The sequence below is a fragment of the Mustelus asterias genome, chromosome 8, assembly GCF_964213995.1.
Source record: "Mustelus asterias chromosome 8, sMusAst1.hap1.1, whole genome shotgun sequence".
Lineage (NCBI taxonomy): Eukaryota > Metazoa > Chordata > Chondrichthyes > Carcharhiniformes > Triakidae > Mustelus > Mustelus asterias.
This window is the reverse complement of record NC_135808.1, coordinates 45168166-45184127: the sequence shown is the minus strand read 5'-3', so window position 1 is coordinate 45184127 and position 15962 is coordinate 45168166. Positions and strand designations below refer to the sequence as shown.

At 46.3% G+C, this 15962-nt stretch overlaps 1 protein-coding gene across 2 annotated transcripts in view; it reads right to left on the bottom strand.

Moving 5' to 3' along the window:
- The window catches only part of cop1 (COP1 E3 ubiquitin ligase), a 304266-nt gene extending 289087 nt beyond the window's left edge, over nucleotides 1-15179 (bottom strand). For both annotated transcript variants that reach the window (XM_078217921.1, XM_078217922.1), the window contains exons 1-2: nucleotides 15098-15179; nucleotides 13304-13401 (exon numbers count right to left, since the gene is read on the bottom strand). In XM_078217921.1, coding sequence (XP_078074047.1) covers nucleotides 13304-13401; nucleotides 15098-15141 — 142 coding nt within the window. In that variant the 5' untranslated portion in view covers nucleotides 15142-15179. The remainder of the gene's footprint in view (nucleotides 1-13303; nucleotides 13402-15097) is intronic.
- Nucleotides 15180-15962: the final 783 nt, after the last annotated feature.

Below are 15962 nucleotides of genomic sequence, written 5' to 3'. Positions count from 1 at the left end.
ATGCTGATGCTTTGTGAATATTGCCATTACAAATCAAGAAAGAACCTGAAGAAAATTTCATCATTCTATATTTCTCTTAAGTGGATAGCGTACCTGTGACTTCATCTCAAGTTCAGAGTCACAAATACCAATCCAGTGATGGGAAAGGTTATGGATATTGTCCTAAAAGGAACGATAACAGAAGGGCATCGAAAAACCCTGGTTCTCAAGCCTTACATCACCAGAAGACATGAGTTTGAGTTGACAGTCTGGAATGGAGTTTTATGATGGGAAATTCAAGTAATTATCCCCGTGTTTGGATGGAACAATCCTTGGAAACAAGGAATACCATATGTGGTGAGAATGAAGGAACTAGTGTGTAGTTATTTTTGGTGGCCAGGATTTGATGCACAAATCAAAGAGAAAGTGGGCAATGTCAGTCCTGTGCAGAACTCGGAGACACTCCATCTCTACAACCCTTACATCCATGGGAATAACCGAAACAGCCATTGCAGAGAGTACACATAGATTATGCTGGTCCAATAGAGGGACACACGTTCCTAGTAATGGTAGATGCACATTCTAAATGGCCAGAAGTAGTGATCATCAAATTCACGACAGCAGAACAGACTTGTGAAAAGTTGTATAAAATATTTGCTTGATTTGGTCGACCTGAGCAAAGATTAGGTGACAAGAGGACACAATTTATTTCAAAAGAGTTTGAAGACTACTTGAAAGGAAGTGGGATCCAACACATCAAGTCTGCTCCATACCATCCAGCAACCAATGGATTGGCTGAATGATTTGTACAGTCACTAAATTAATCACTAAAGGCATCAAAGGGCAAGGGTACATTGTCAAGATGAATAAACAAATTATCACACAAGAACACCATACACAACAGAGAATTCACCAGCAATGTTACTTTTAAAAAGAAAGCTAAGAACACAGGTTGACCTCTTCATACCACTTGATATTTCAGAGATTGCTGAACAAGAACAAATAACACAGATTGCTGGGACAGAACAGAACTTTACCCAAAGAGAACAACTTTCCAAATATTGATTGGAACCGTTATAGGTCGAATAGTTCGGATGGGGCAGTTTTTGTACAGTGTGTGCAGGAGGGTTTCCTGACACAATATGTGGATAGGCCGACAAGAGGTGGGGCCACATTGGATTTGGTACTGGGTGATGAACCGGGCCAAGTGTTAGATTTGTTTGTGGGAGAGCACTTTGGAGATAGTGACCACAATTCGGTGTCTTTCATTATTACAATGGAGAGGGATAGGGCAACGTTTATAATTGGGGGAGGGGTAATTATGATGCGATTAGGCAAGAATTAGGGAGCATGAGATGGGAACAGAAACGGTCAGGGAAAGGCACAAAAGAAAAGTGGAGCTTGTTCAAGGAACAAATACTGCGTGTCCTTGATAGGCATGTCCCTGTCAGGCAGAGAGGAAATGGCCGAGTGAGGGAACCATGGTTCACAAGAGGTTGAATGTCTTGTAAGAGGAAAAAGGAAGCGTATGTAAGGATGAGAAAACAAGGTTCAGTTGGGTCGCTTAAGGGTTACAAGGTAGCAAGGAATGAGCTAAAAAAAGGGCTTAGGAGAGCTAGGAGGGGGCATGAGAAGTCCTTGGCGGGTCAGATAAAGGAAAGGCCCAAGGCATTTTACTCTTATGTGAGAAATAAAAGAATGACCAGGGTTAGGTTAGGGCCGGTCAAGGATAATAGTGGGAACTTGTGCATGGAGTCAGAAGAGATAAGAGAGGCGATGAATGAATACTTTTCTTCAGTGTTCACCAAGGAGAGGGGCCATGTTTTTGAGGATGTGTGTGTGATCCAGGCTGATGTAAATAAGATTGAAAGAGTGCAGAGAAGGTTCACAAGGATGTTGCCGGGACTTGAGAAGCTGAGTTACAGAGAGAGATTGAATACGTTGGGACTTTATTCCCTGGAGCGTAGAAGATTGAGGGGAGATTTGATAGAGGTGTATAAGATTTTGATGGGTATAGATAGAGTGAATGCAAGTAGGCTTTTTCCGCTGAGGCTAGGGGAGAAAGAAACCAGAGGGCATGGGTTAAGGGTGAAAGGAGAAAAGTTTAAAGGGAATATTAGGGGGGGCTTCTTCACGCAGAGAGTGGTGGGAGTGTGGAATGAGCTGCTGGATAAAGTGGTAAATGCATTTAAGAAAAACTTGGACGGGTTCATGGATGAGAGGGGTGTGGAGGGATATGGTCCAAGTGCAGGTCAGTGGGACGAGGCATAAAATGGTTCGGCACAGACAAGAAGGGCCAAAAGGCCTGTTTCTGAGCTGTAATTTTCTATGGTTCTATGATAGGGTGGAGGAGGTAGATGTTCTGGGGGAAGATGTATTAGCAATTTTGAAAAACCTGAGGGTCGCAGAGTCGCTGAGCAGAAACTGATAGCCAAGTTCCGCACACACGAGGACGGCCTCAACCGGGATATTGGGTTCATGGCACACTATTTGTAACCCCCACAGAGTTTCACTGGTCACAGAGTTTCACTGGTTGTCTTGTCTGGAGACAATACACATCTTTTTAGCCTGTCTTGATGCTCTCTCCACTCACATTGTTTTGTTTCTTAAAGACTTGATTAGTTGTAAGTATTCGCATTCAAACCATTATTCATGTAAATTGAGTTTGTGTCTTTATATGCTCTGTTTGTGAACAGAATTCCCACTCACCTGAAGAAGGGGCTTGCAGCTCCAAAAGCTTGTGTGGCTTTTGCTACCAAATAAACCTGTTGGACTTTAACCTGGTGTTGTTTAACTTCTTACTGTATCTCATAGAAGACAGAGGATGGTGGTGGATCGAAAATTTTCAGACTGGAGACCAGTTACCAGCAGTGTACCACAGGGATCAGTGCTGGGTCCTCTGCTATTTGTGATTTTTATCAATGACTTGGAGGAGGGGGCTGAAGGGTGGGTCAGTAAATTGGCTGATGACACCAAGATTGGTGGAGTAGTGGATGAGGTGGAGGGCTGTTGTAGGCTGCAAAGAGACATTGATAGGATGCAGTGCTGGGCCGAAAAATGGCAGATGGAGTTTAACCCTGATAAGTGCGAGGTGATTCATTTTGGTAGGACAAATTTGAATGCGGATTATAGGGTCAACGGCAGGGTTCTGAGGAATGTGGAGGAACAGAGAGATCTTGGGGTTCATATCCACAGATCTCTGAAGGTTGCCACTCAAGGGGATAGAGCCGTGAAGAAGGCCTATAGTGTGTTAGCGTTTATTAACAGGGGGTTTGAGTTTAAGAGCTGTGGGGTTATGCTGCAACTGTACAGGACCTTGGTGAGACCACATTTGGAATAGTGTGCACAGTTCTGGTCACCTCACTATATGAAGGATGTGGAAGCATTGGAAAGAGTGCAAAGGAGATTTACCAGGATGCTGCCTGGTTTGGAGGGTAGGTCTTATGAGGAAAGGTTGAGGGAACGAGGGCTTTTCTCTTTGGAGCGGAGGAGGATGAGAGGTGACTTAATAGAGGTTTATAAGATGATGGGGGGGGAGAGATAGAATGGACGTTCAGAGACTATTTCCTCGGGTGGATGTAGCTGTTACTAGGGGGCATAACTATAAGGCTCATGGTGGGCGATATAGGAGGGATGTCGGAGGTAGGTTCTTTACTCAGAGAGTGGTTGGGGTGTGAAATGGACTGCCTACTGTGATAGTGGAGTCAGACACTTTAGGAACTTTCAAGCGGTTATTGGATAGGCACATGGAGCACACCAGAATGATAGGTAGGGAGTGGGGCAGCTTGATCTTGGTTTCGGACAAAGTTTGGCACAACATCGAGGGCCGAAGGGCCTGTGCTGTGCTGTACTGTTCTATGTTCTCGCAATTAGCTACATGAAAATGAAAAATGGAACCTGCCGTTTTCTTCGCAAAAACAAGTCCAATACCTTACACTGTATAACAGATGATGAGAGAGTTTGGCAATGTCATACTGACCAGATACTAGCCTCAAGAACTGAAATTACTGCAACTTCACCAGAAGTATTTACATCAGAAATATTTAGTGATACATCTGAACAAGAGCTAGTCACACAGACAAATTCACATGCTGCTTCTGAAGAATGTTCAACACAATGGAAACTACACTCAGAACATAGAACATTCGAGCGCAGTACAGGCCCTTCGGCCCTCGATGTTGCGCCGACCAGTGGTACCAATCTAAAGCCCCTCTAATCTACACGATTCCAATATCATCCATATGTTTATCCAATAACCATTTGAATGCTCTTAATGTTGACGAGTCCACTACTGCTGCAGGCAGGGCATTCCACGCCCTTACTACTCTCTGAGTAAAGAACCTACCTCTAACATCTGTCCTATATCTCTCACCCCTCAATTTAAAGCTATATCCCCTCGTGCTAGCCAACACCATCCGAGGAAAAAGGCTCTCACTATCCACCCTATCTAATCCTCTGATCATCTTGTATGCCTCTATTAAGTCACCTCTTAACCTTCTCTCTAACAAAAACAACCTCAAGCCCCTCAGCCTTTCCTCATACGATTTTCCCATCATACCAGGCAACATCCTGGTAAATCTCCTCTGCACCCTTTCCAACACTTCCAAATCTTTCCTATAATACGGCGACCAGAACTGTACGCAATACTCCAAATGCGGCCGCACCAGAGTTTTGTACAGTTGCAGCATGACCTCCTGGCTCCGAAACTCAATCCCTCTACCAATAAAAGCTAACACACCGTACGCCTTCTTAACAACCCTATCAACCTGGGTGCCAACTTTCAGGGATCTATGCACATGGACACCCATTCATTCACACTACCAAGTATCTTACCATTAGCCCAGTACTCTGTATTCCTGTTACTCCTTCCAAAGTGAATCACCTCACACTTTTCCGCATTAAACTCCATTTGCCACCTCTCAGCCCAGCTCTGCAGCTTATCTATGTCCCTCTGTAACCTGCCACTTCCCTCCGCACTGTCTACAACTTTAGTGTCATCCGCAAATTTACTAATCCATCCTTCCACGCCCTCATCCAGGTCATTAATAAAAATGACAAACAGCAGTGGCCCCAAAACAGATCCTTGCGGTACACCACTAGTAACTGAACTCCAGGATGAATATTTCCCATCAAGCACCACCCTTTGTTTTCTTACAGCTAGCCAATTCCTGATCCAAACCACTAAATCACGCTCAATCCCATGTGTCCGTTAGTTTCACAGGAAGAATTAGCAACAGAAAAAAAAGGACACTTCAAAGGTCTCACTTCAAAGCCAATTTCCAGAGCATAGAGTACAATCCAAAAGAAATATATTTGGCAGCACGGTGGCACAATGGTTAGCACTGCTGCCTCACAGCGCGAGGAACCCGGGTTCGATTCCCGGTTTGGGTCACTGTCTGCGCATTTTGCACTGTCTGCGCGAGTTTGCACATTCTCCCCATGTCTGCGTGGGTTTCCTCCGGGTGCTCCGGTTTCCTCTCACAGTCCAAAGATGTGCGGGTTCGGTGGTTTGGCCATTAGTATCAGGAGAACCAGCTGGGGTAAATGCATGCGGTTATGGGGATAGAGCCTGGGTGGGATTGTGGTTGGTGCAGACTCGGTGGGCCAAATGGCCTCCTTCAGCACTTAGGATTCTATGATTTTATGAAATAGACATCCACCTGAGAGATTGTCTTATTAATTTCAAATATATGGGAAATAATGGTGCAAAGCAAATGCATCTACTGTTTCATTGGGTCTATTGTTGAAACATTGGAAAGGTTGTCTTTTGGGAGCTAAAGAAGTCAGGGGAAGGGCTGTTATGTATTTAAAATGGTTGCATCTACCGACATATGTCACCTGATCTACAGTGACATAAGCAGAGAGATTCATGGACTTTTGTGTCTCTTCCATCTTAAATCTGGATCAAGCAATACCTTAATAAATCTGCATCGAGTTTCGTTACTACTCACCAGTGTGGCACCTCTCTTTAAGATAGCTATCGATCCATATGTAACAGCATTTCACTCAAGGGATTGCAATTCACTAGCCTAAAGTGATGCAGATACTCAATCATTAAATATATTTAAAACTGAGATAGAGATTTTTAGTCTCAGGGAATATGGAAAACAGGCTGTAAAGTGGAACTGAAGCTCAAGATCAGCAAGTGGGTGGAGAGCGGAGAGAGAGAGAGAGAGGAAAAGGAGGAGGAGACAGTGATTAGCACTGCTGCCTCAGCGCCACGGACCTGGGTTCAATTCCAGCCTTGGGTGACTGTCTGTCTGGAGTTTGCACATACTCCCCGTGTCTACGTGGGTCTCCTCCAGGTGCTCCGGTTTCCTCCCACAGTCCAAAGATGTGTGCATTAGGTGAATTAACCATGCTAAATTGTTCCTTTGTGTCCAAAGATGTGCAGGTTAGGGGATTGGCCATGCTAAATTGCCCTTCAGTGTCACAAAGATGTGCCCGTTACGTGAATTAGCCATGCTAAATGCACAGGATTACGGGGATAGGCTGGGAGCATGGGCCTGGGTAAGATGCTCTTTTGGAGAGTGAGTGAAGGCTTAATGGCCCAAGTGGCCTCCTTCAGCATTGTATGATTGCAAGTTTGGACTGCAACACCTGGAAGTTTGTGGACGGAGACATTGTCAAGCGAACACATGTGCTTACCCCAGTCCAACGCCGGCATCTCCACCTTATGATGGAAGGACATTGATGTAGCAGTTGAAGATTGTAGGGCCTGGGGCACCACCCTAAGCAACTCCTGGAGTGATGTTCTGGAGATAAGCTGATTGACCTCCAACCAGCACAACCATTGTCCTTTGTGCCATGTATGACGTCAAGCAGCAGGAACTCTTCCAGATTCCCACTGATTTCAATTTTGTTGCGGCTTTTATTTGACCATGCCCAGTTAAATGCAGTTTCAATATCAAGGGCAGTTACTCTCATCTCATGAGTTCAGCTCTTTCGTTCTCGTCTGAACCAGGGCTGTACTGAGGTCAAGAGCTAAGTGAGCCTGGCAGAAGCCAAGTGCCACTTGATGGCACTGCTGATGACTCCTTGCATTCCTTTGTGCATGATTGGAAATCGACAGATGGAGTTGGCCTGGTTGGATTTGTCCTGTTTCTTGTGTACGAAATATACCTGGGCAATTTTCCACATTGGCGGGTTGATATCAGCGTTGTCGCCATACTGGAACAGCTTGGCTCGGGGTGCAGCAAGTTCTGGAGCACAAGTCTTCAGCACTACTGTTGGAATATTGTCAGGGCTCATAGCTTTCCAGCATCCAATGCCTTCAGCCATTTCTTGATATTGCATGGGATTCAATAATGAGCGGAATGGATACCATCCCTTGTAAACAGGATTGTATCTACCTGGTGGCAGGATGAAGGGCAACTCAAAGCAGAATTCAGTCAGCGATCAATGTTGGGACAAATATCTAGGAAAAAGCGCGAGTGTTCACAATGGCAATAGTTAAAAGCTACAAAAACCTCGGTTATAAACTCTGGATTATTAATCACACACCTTCCTGACTTAAAACAGTAATGGTCATTCCATCACTGTCACTAGGTCAAATTCCTAAAAACAAAAAAAATATGAATGTTCAGAATTAGTCAAGGTACTGCAAATGAAAGGATACAAAATATGTCAAGTGGGAATTAGAGAACAAAGAACAAAGAACAGTACAGCACAGGAAACAGGCCCTTCGGCCCTCCAGGCCTGTGCCACTCCTTGGTCCAACTAGACCAATCGTTTGTATCCCTCCATTCTCAGGCTGCTCATGTGACTATCCAGGTAAGTCTTAAACGATGTCAGCGTGTCTGCCTCCACCACCCTACTTGGCAGCGCATTCCAGGCCCCCACCACCCTCTGTGTAAAAAACATCCCTCTAATATCTGAGTTATACTTCGCCCCTCTCACCTTGAGCCCGTGACCCCTCGTGATCGTCACTTCTGATCTGGGAAAAAGCTTCCCACCGTTCACCCTATCTATCCCCTTCATAACCTTGTACACCTCTATTAGATCTCCCCTCATTCTCCGTCTTTCCAGGGAGAACAACCCCAGTTTACCCAATCTCTCCTCATAGCTAAGACCCTCCATACTAGGCAACATCCTGTTAAACCTTCTCTGCACTCTCTCTAACACCTCCACGTCCTTCTGGTAGTGCGGCGACCAGAACTGGACGCAGTACTCCAAATGTGGCCTAACCAGCGTTAGGGGCGGCACGGTAGCACAGTGGTTAGCACTGCTGCTTCACAGCTCCAGGGTCCCGGGTTCGATTCCCGGCTCGGGTCACTGTCTGTGTGGAGTTTGTACATTCTCCTCGTGTCTGCGTGGGTTTCCTCCGGGTGCTCCGGTTTCCTCCCACAGTCCAAAGATGTGCGGGTTAGGTTGACTGGCCAGGTTAAAATTGCCCCTGACATGCGTAGGTTAGAGGGATTAGCGGGTAAAAATGTGGGGGTAGGGCCTGGGTGGGATTGTGGTCGGTGCAGACTCGATGGGCCGAATGGCCTCCTTCTGCACTGTAGGGTTTCTATGTTTCTATACAGCTGCATCATCTGACTCCAGCTTTTATACTCTATACCCCGTCCTATAAAGGCAAGCATACCATATGCCTTCTTCAGCACCTTCTCCACCTGTGTTGCCACCTTCAAGGATTTGTGGACTTGCACACCTAGGTCCCTCTGTGTTTCTATACTCCTGATGACTCTGCCATTTATTGTATAACTCCTCCCTACATTATTTCTTCCAAAATGCATCACTTCGCATTTATCCAGATTAAACTCCATCTGCCACCTCTCCGCCCAATTTTCCAGCCTATCTATATCCTGCTGTATTGCCCGACAATGCTCTTCGCTATCCGCAAGTCCAGCCATCTTCGTGTCATCCGCAAACTTGCTGATTACACCAGTTACACCTTCTTCCAAATCATTTATATATATCACAAAGAGCAGAGGTCCCAGTACAGAGCCCTGCGGAACACCACTGGTCACAGACCTCCAGCCGGAAAAAGACCCTTCGACCACTACCCTCTGTCTCCTATGGCCAAGCCAGTTCTCCACCCATCTAGCCACTTCTCCTTGTATCCCATGAGCCTTAACCTTCTTAACCAACCTGCCATGTGTGACTTTGTCAAATGCTTTACTGAAATCCATATCGACGACATCCACGGCCCTTCCTTCAACCGTTTTTGTCACTTCCTCAAAAAACTCCACCAAATTTGTAAGGCACGACCTCCCTCTTACAAAACCATGCTGTCTGTCACTAATGAGATTGTTCCGTTCTAAATGCACATACATCCTGTCTCTAAGAATCCTCTCCAACAATTTCCCTACCACAGACGTCAAGCTCACCGGCCTATAATTTCCTGGGTTATCCCTGCTACCCTTCTTAAACAACGGGACCACATTCGCTATCCTCCAATCCTCAGGGACCTCACCCGTGTCCAAAGAAGCGACAAAGATTTCCGTCAGAGGCCCAGCAATTTCATCTCTCGTCTCCCTGAGCAGTCGAGGATAGATGCCATCAGGCCCTGGGGCTTTGTCAGTTTTAATGTTCCCTAAAAAACCTAACACTTCCTCTCTTGTAATGGAGATTTTCTCCATCGGGTCAACACCTCCCTCCGAGATGCTCCCGGTCAACACGCCCCTCTCCTTCGTGAATACCGATGCAAAGTATTCATTTAGGATCTCCCCTATTCCCTTGGGTTCCAAGCATAATTCCCCTCCTTTGTCCCTGAGAGGTCCGATTTTCTCCCTGACAACTCTTTTGTTCCTAACGTATGAATAGAATGCCTTAGGATTCTCCTTAATCCTGTCTGCCAAGAACATCTCGTGACCTCTTTTTGCCCTTTTAACTCCCCGTTTGAGTTCTTTCCTACTCTCTCTCTATTCCTCCAGAGCTCCATCTGTTTTCTGTTGCCTGGACTTAACGTACGCCTCCCTTTTCATTTTAATCAGATCCTCAATTTCCCTGGTTATCCACGGCTCTCGAATCCTACCTTTCCTATCTTTCCTTTTTACAGGCACATGTCTATCCTGCAGCCTTATCAATTGTTCCTTAAAAGACTCCCACATGCCAGACGCGGACTTACCCTCGAACATCCTCTCCCAATCAACATCCACCAATTCCTGCCTAATCCGGCTATAGTCAGCCTTCCCCCAATTTAGCACCCTGCCCATAGGACAGCACTCATCCTTGTCCATTACTATCCTAAAGTTAACAGAGTTGTGGTCACTATTTGCCACATGTTCCCCTAACAAAATTTTGACGACCTGACTGGGCTCATTTCCCAGAACTAGGTCCAGTATAGCCCCCTCTCTAGTCGGGCTATCTACATACTGTTCCAAAGAACCTTCCAGTACGCATTTTACAAATTCCTCCCCGTCCGGACCCCCAGCTGTAAGCACTTTCCAGTCTGTGCCAGGGAAATTAAAGTCCCCCACTACAACAACCCTATTTTTTCTGCACATATCCAGAATCTCCTGACATATCCTTTCCTCCACTTCCCGTGGGCTGTTGGGTGGTCTGTAGTACACCCCCAGCATAGTGACTGCACCCTTCCTGTTTCTGAGTTCCACCCACAGCGACTCAGTACATGACCCCTCTAAGTTGTCTACCCTCTGCACCGCGGTAATATGCTCCTTAACTAATATCGCTACTCCCCGACCTTTTTTAGCCCCTCCTCTGTCTCGCCTAAAACACTTATACCCCGGAATATTCAGCTGCCAGTCCTGTCCTTCTTTTAACCAAGTCTCCGTCACCGCAACCACATCCAAATTCCGCATAAGCATTAAGGCCCTAAGTTTGTCTGTTTTACCCGTTACGCTCCTCGCATTGAAGCAGATGCACTCCAGACCTCCAGGCCCACTCAGGTCATCCCCCTCCAGAGTGCTCCTCTTCTTAGCTCGCCTTGCCCTGGCCCCCAGCTCAACCCCAGCCTCAGTATTTACTGACCTACTGTTTTGTTCCCCACCGCCCTGCCACACTAGTTTAAATCCTGCCGAAACACTCTAGCAAAACTCCCAGCCAGGATATTTGCTCCCTTCCAGTTGAGGTGTAACCCATCCTTTCTGTACAGTTGCCATCCTGACTTGAAGATTTCCCAGTTATCTATGAATTTAAAACCCTCCCTCTTGCACCTCAGAAAAAGAACATTGCAAGGTGTGTGGTGTAAATAACTGTTCATTATACAAACAAAGTTTATGGAACAAATGATTTAGGCACAAATTAAACTTGGAGAGCATGATGTTAGACATTGCTGAGATATGGCCACAAAACACAAGGTGAGGAAATAAATAAACCACCTAACTTAAAAAGAGAGAAAATGTAAAATGGAAGGTGCAGGGTTCATGAATGAGGAAGAAATCAACTCAATAAAATAATAACAAGAGATAAGCCAGCAGAGGAAACTAATTTTGTATTTTAACTTACACACAGATCGAGATAGCAAGCTCCAACACCCCATCCACCACATTAAACATTCAATCCCTCCACCACCAACGCACAGTGGCAGTAGTGTGCACCATCTGCCAGATGCACTGCAATAACTTATCAAGGCTCCTCCAACAAGCCTTCCAAACCAATGACCTCGACCACCTAGAAGGACAAGAGCAGCAGATACCTGGGAACACCACCACTTGGAGGTTCTCCTCCAAGCAACTCACCATCCTCACTTGGAAATATATCGCTATTCGAGTCAAAATCCTCAATTCTCTCCCTAACAGCACCACAGATGTACCTACACCACATGGACTGCAGCAGTTCAAGAGGCAGCTCAAGGGCAATTAGAGAAATAATAAAGCCGGCCTTGTCAGCAACAGCCATGTCACAGGAACCTTTGCAAGGAGTCAGAGAAGGGTAATCAATGACAAAAGCTAAAGTCAGAAAGGAGAATAAGAAACATGATAGGCAGAGTAACCAAGCACAAGATTCAAACAGAGCCTCAATGAAAAATGGGAACTGGACCAGTAATGTTAAAAAGACGAGCCTAAAGGCTGTGTGTCTTAACGAACCGAGCATTCGCAATAAAGTAGATGAATTAATCGCGCAAATAAACGTAAACAGGTATGGTATAGTTGGGATTACAGAGACATGGCTGAAGGGTGACCATGGATGAGAACTGAACATCCAGGGATATTCAATATTTAGGAAGGACAGACAAAAAAGTAAAGGCAGTGGAGTTGCATTGCTTAAAAGAGAGAAAATTAACACCATACTGAGGAAGGATATTAGCTCTGACAATGGGAATCTATATGGGTAGGGCTAAGAAACACCAAAGGGCAAAAAACGTTGGTGAGCGTTGTATACAAACCCCCAGGTTGGAGTGGGGATGTTGGAAATGACATTGAACAGGAAATCAGAGGTGCAAGTGATCAAGGAACATCTGTAATTATGGGTGGTTTTAATCTGCCTATAGATTGGGCAAATCAGATTAGTCAAAATAATGTTGAGGAGAAATTTATGAAGTGAACACAGGATGGTTTTCTGGAACAATATGTTGAGGAATCAACTAGTGAGGAGGCCATTCTGGACTGGGTATTGTGTAATTAACCATCTTGATTTCGAGAATGGAAGATGATCATACTGATGCAGACTGTTATGACTGTGAACTGTTTGGTTCATGGGATGGTGGTGGATGGATGCACCTTTCCAATTTTAATCAAGACTCTGAAGGTTGCAACAATATCTGCACATTCTTGTCTGTTCCTTTGTCGATGTAGAATCATAGAAACCCGACAATGCAGAAAGAGGCATCTGGCCCATCGAGTCTGCACCAACCACAATCCCACCCAGGCCCTACCCCCATATCCCTACACATTTGCCCGCTAACCTACGCATCTCAGGGCACTAAGGGGCAATTTTTTCCCATGACCAATCAACCTAACCCGCACATCTTTGGACTGTGGGAGGAAACCAGAGCACCCGGAGGAAACCCATGCAGACACGTGGAGAATGTGCAAACTCCACACAGACAGTGACCCAAGCTGGGAATCGAACCCAGGTCCCTGGAGCTGTGAAGCAGCAGTGCTAACCACTGTGCTACCGTGCCGCCCCGTGTAGCTTAAACATTTGGCAAAAGCTTAGTTTACTGCTATCTTTGTTCAGAACGACCAGGTCTTACTGCTGCCACTCTAACACACTAAGAGTTTTAACAACACCAGGTTAAAGTCCAACAGGTTTATTTGGTAGCAAATGCCATTAGCTTTCTACCAAATTTGGTAGCATTTGCTACCAAATAAACCTGTTGGACTTTAACCTGGTGTTGTTAAAACTCTGACTGTGTTTACCCCAGTCCAACGCCGGCATCTCCACATCATGGCCACTCTAACAACCAGAGACTTACCGAGAAAGTTTGGGTACAGTTGATCAACGTTATCAATCACATAGTTGCACTTGGGGCATCGATTACTGACCTCCAGGCTCTGCCGAATACATTTATAGCTGAAGAAAGACCAGGCAACAAGTTAGAGCATTCAGTACGACTCCATTAAACACACACAACCGAGTGCTGCACCTTCCCATGTTCACTTTTAAACACAACCCACCCTACCCTCCCGTCCATCCCCTTGTGTCTCATCACCAAAGACTCATTCCATGGATCATGGATATTCCTAGATTCTGGGTGCCAGACATCAGTTATGTGGAAGGAGTCCCAAGGTTACTTATTGACTTCTGTAGAACTAGAAACATATTGCCTCTCAGTGCATCAACAGCTCGCTATACAAATACTGACACGATGCAAAAGATGTGGAGATGCCGGCGTTGGACTATAAGAGGAATGCTGTAAACGTGGAATTTTTTTTTAAAGAGGGACACACAGAGCAGCAAGATGGCACTGGAGCTGGAGTCGCTGGGTCCATGGAAACAGGGCAAACTGGGCCACAGTCAAAGTGACAGCGTGGTGACAGAACAGCCCAGAGAAGCATAGTGAGAGAGAGGGGAAAGTCAGAGTCAGAGAAAGCTGAGACTTCAGGAAAGCAATTTGAACCCAGAGGTGGGTTGGAATCCAACTGGTGGCCACGTATGGGAAAATCAGGTGGGGTTCATGGATGGGAAAATCAGGTGGGGTTCATGCATGGGAAAATCATGTGGGGTTCATGCATGGGAAAATCAGGTGGGGTTCATGCCTGCCCAGAGGTTTGGCAGACATCTCACTGCAGCAGCCTTCAGTTCCATATGGGAACAGTAGGTCCATGATGGAAGCTATTATTTTCAGGATAGCTGTTACCTCCAATAATAATTACCTGTGAACCTCAGATTGGCAGAACATGAGAGATAATTGGCATCGAAGGTGGCACGGTAGTAGCACTGCTATCTCACAGCACCGGGGACCCAGGTCCAATTCTGCCCTTGAGTGACTGCGTGTGGAGTTTGCACGTTCTCCGTGTCTGCGCGAGTTTTCTTTGGGTGCTCTGGTTTCCTCCAACAGATCAAAGGTGTGCAGATTAGGTGGACTGGCCATGCTAACTTATCCCTTTGCGTCCCAAGATATATTGGATGAGCCATGATGAATGTGTGGGGATAGGGTGGGGAGAGAGCCTGGGTAAGATGCTGTCAGAAAGTTGGTGCAGACTCGATGGGTTAAATGGCCTCCTTCTACAATGTAGAGAATCTATAATTCTATGATATATGGATCATAACTGAGAGGACAATGAGACATACTGGAAATATCAGGCTTTCATTCTCAGGTATAGAGCAACGACAGCAACAATGTCCATTGGCAACATGGATAGTCCTCTCAAGAACAAGCTCTGTCAGAAGCAGATGAGGCTCATACTCAAAGTTACTGTTTCAAAGAGAAACACCAAAATGATTTCCTGATGTTTCATTTCCAATGTAATTCATTACTCCAACATTAGTGACTGCCTTAAAGTTTACCCGAGTCTCTGATCATGTGCTCCACAAATTTGTACCCATAAATTGTAAATAATTGTACGTTTGAAAACTCGGGCAGCTTTCACAACTTCCACTTTTTGTCAAAATAACTATGCTTTATACGGATCGTTAACTCTGGTATTACGGAAACAATTTTTCCAATGACTTGCTCCCGATATTTTAACAAAAAAATCTGACAGGATACTCGAGTTCTTAAGTTGTTAAAACCTAACTGTATGATGATGTAATAAATGACACTTACCAAAAACTGTGACCACATTTTGTCATATGTGCCTCCTCAATCATCTCAAAACAAATAGGGCTGTGAAAGAACAAGGAGAAAATCAGTCATAGAATCCCTACAGCGCAGAAGGAGGCCATTCGGCCCATCGAGTCCGCACCGACCATAATCCCATCCAGGCCCTATTTCCCTAACGTCACATATTTACCCTGCCAATCCCCCTGACACGAGAGGCAATTTAGAATGGCCAATCAACCTAACCTGCACACCTTTGGACTGTGGGAGGAAACTGGAGCACCCGAAGTAAACCCACAGACACAGAGAGAATGCGTAAACTCCACACAGTTACCCAAGGCCAGAATTGAACCTGGGACCCTGACGCTGTGAGGTAGCAGTGCCGTCCCAGTCAGTGTCACTGATACATATAATTTTTCTTTCCTATCCTCGACCAATCCCTCACTCTCTCATCACACATCCCTTGGCATTCGTATCACAACCCCTCTGTCTGCCAACAACCCAGTGTGCCTCTCCCCTCTCCAGCGGAGTCTCAAACTTGGCCCTCGGCACCCCGCCCACCCCCCTCGGCCACCCGCCCTCCCCCCTTGGCCACCGCCCTCCCCCACCCCCCCCCCCCCCCCCCCCACCCCGGTCACCCCCCTCGGCCACCCGCCCTCCCCCCTCGGCCACCGCCCTGCCCCCCCCCCCACCCCGGTCACCCGCTCTGCCCCCTCCCCCTTGCGTCCCCGCCCTCCCCCTCCCACTTTTGGGCCCCCCACTCCCCAGCCCCCCATTCCCCTCAGCCCCCCATACACTTGGCCCCCCCGTCTCCCCCCTCCTCTCTGCTCTCCCCCCCCTCCCAGCCCCTGCTCTCCACCACTCCCCCTCT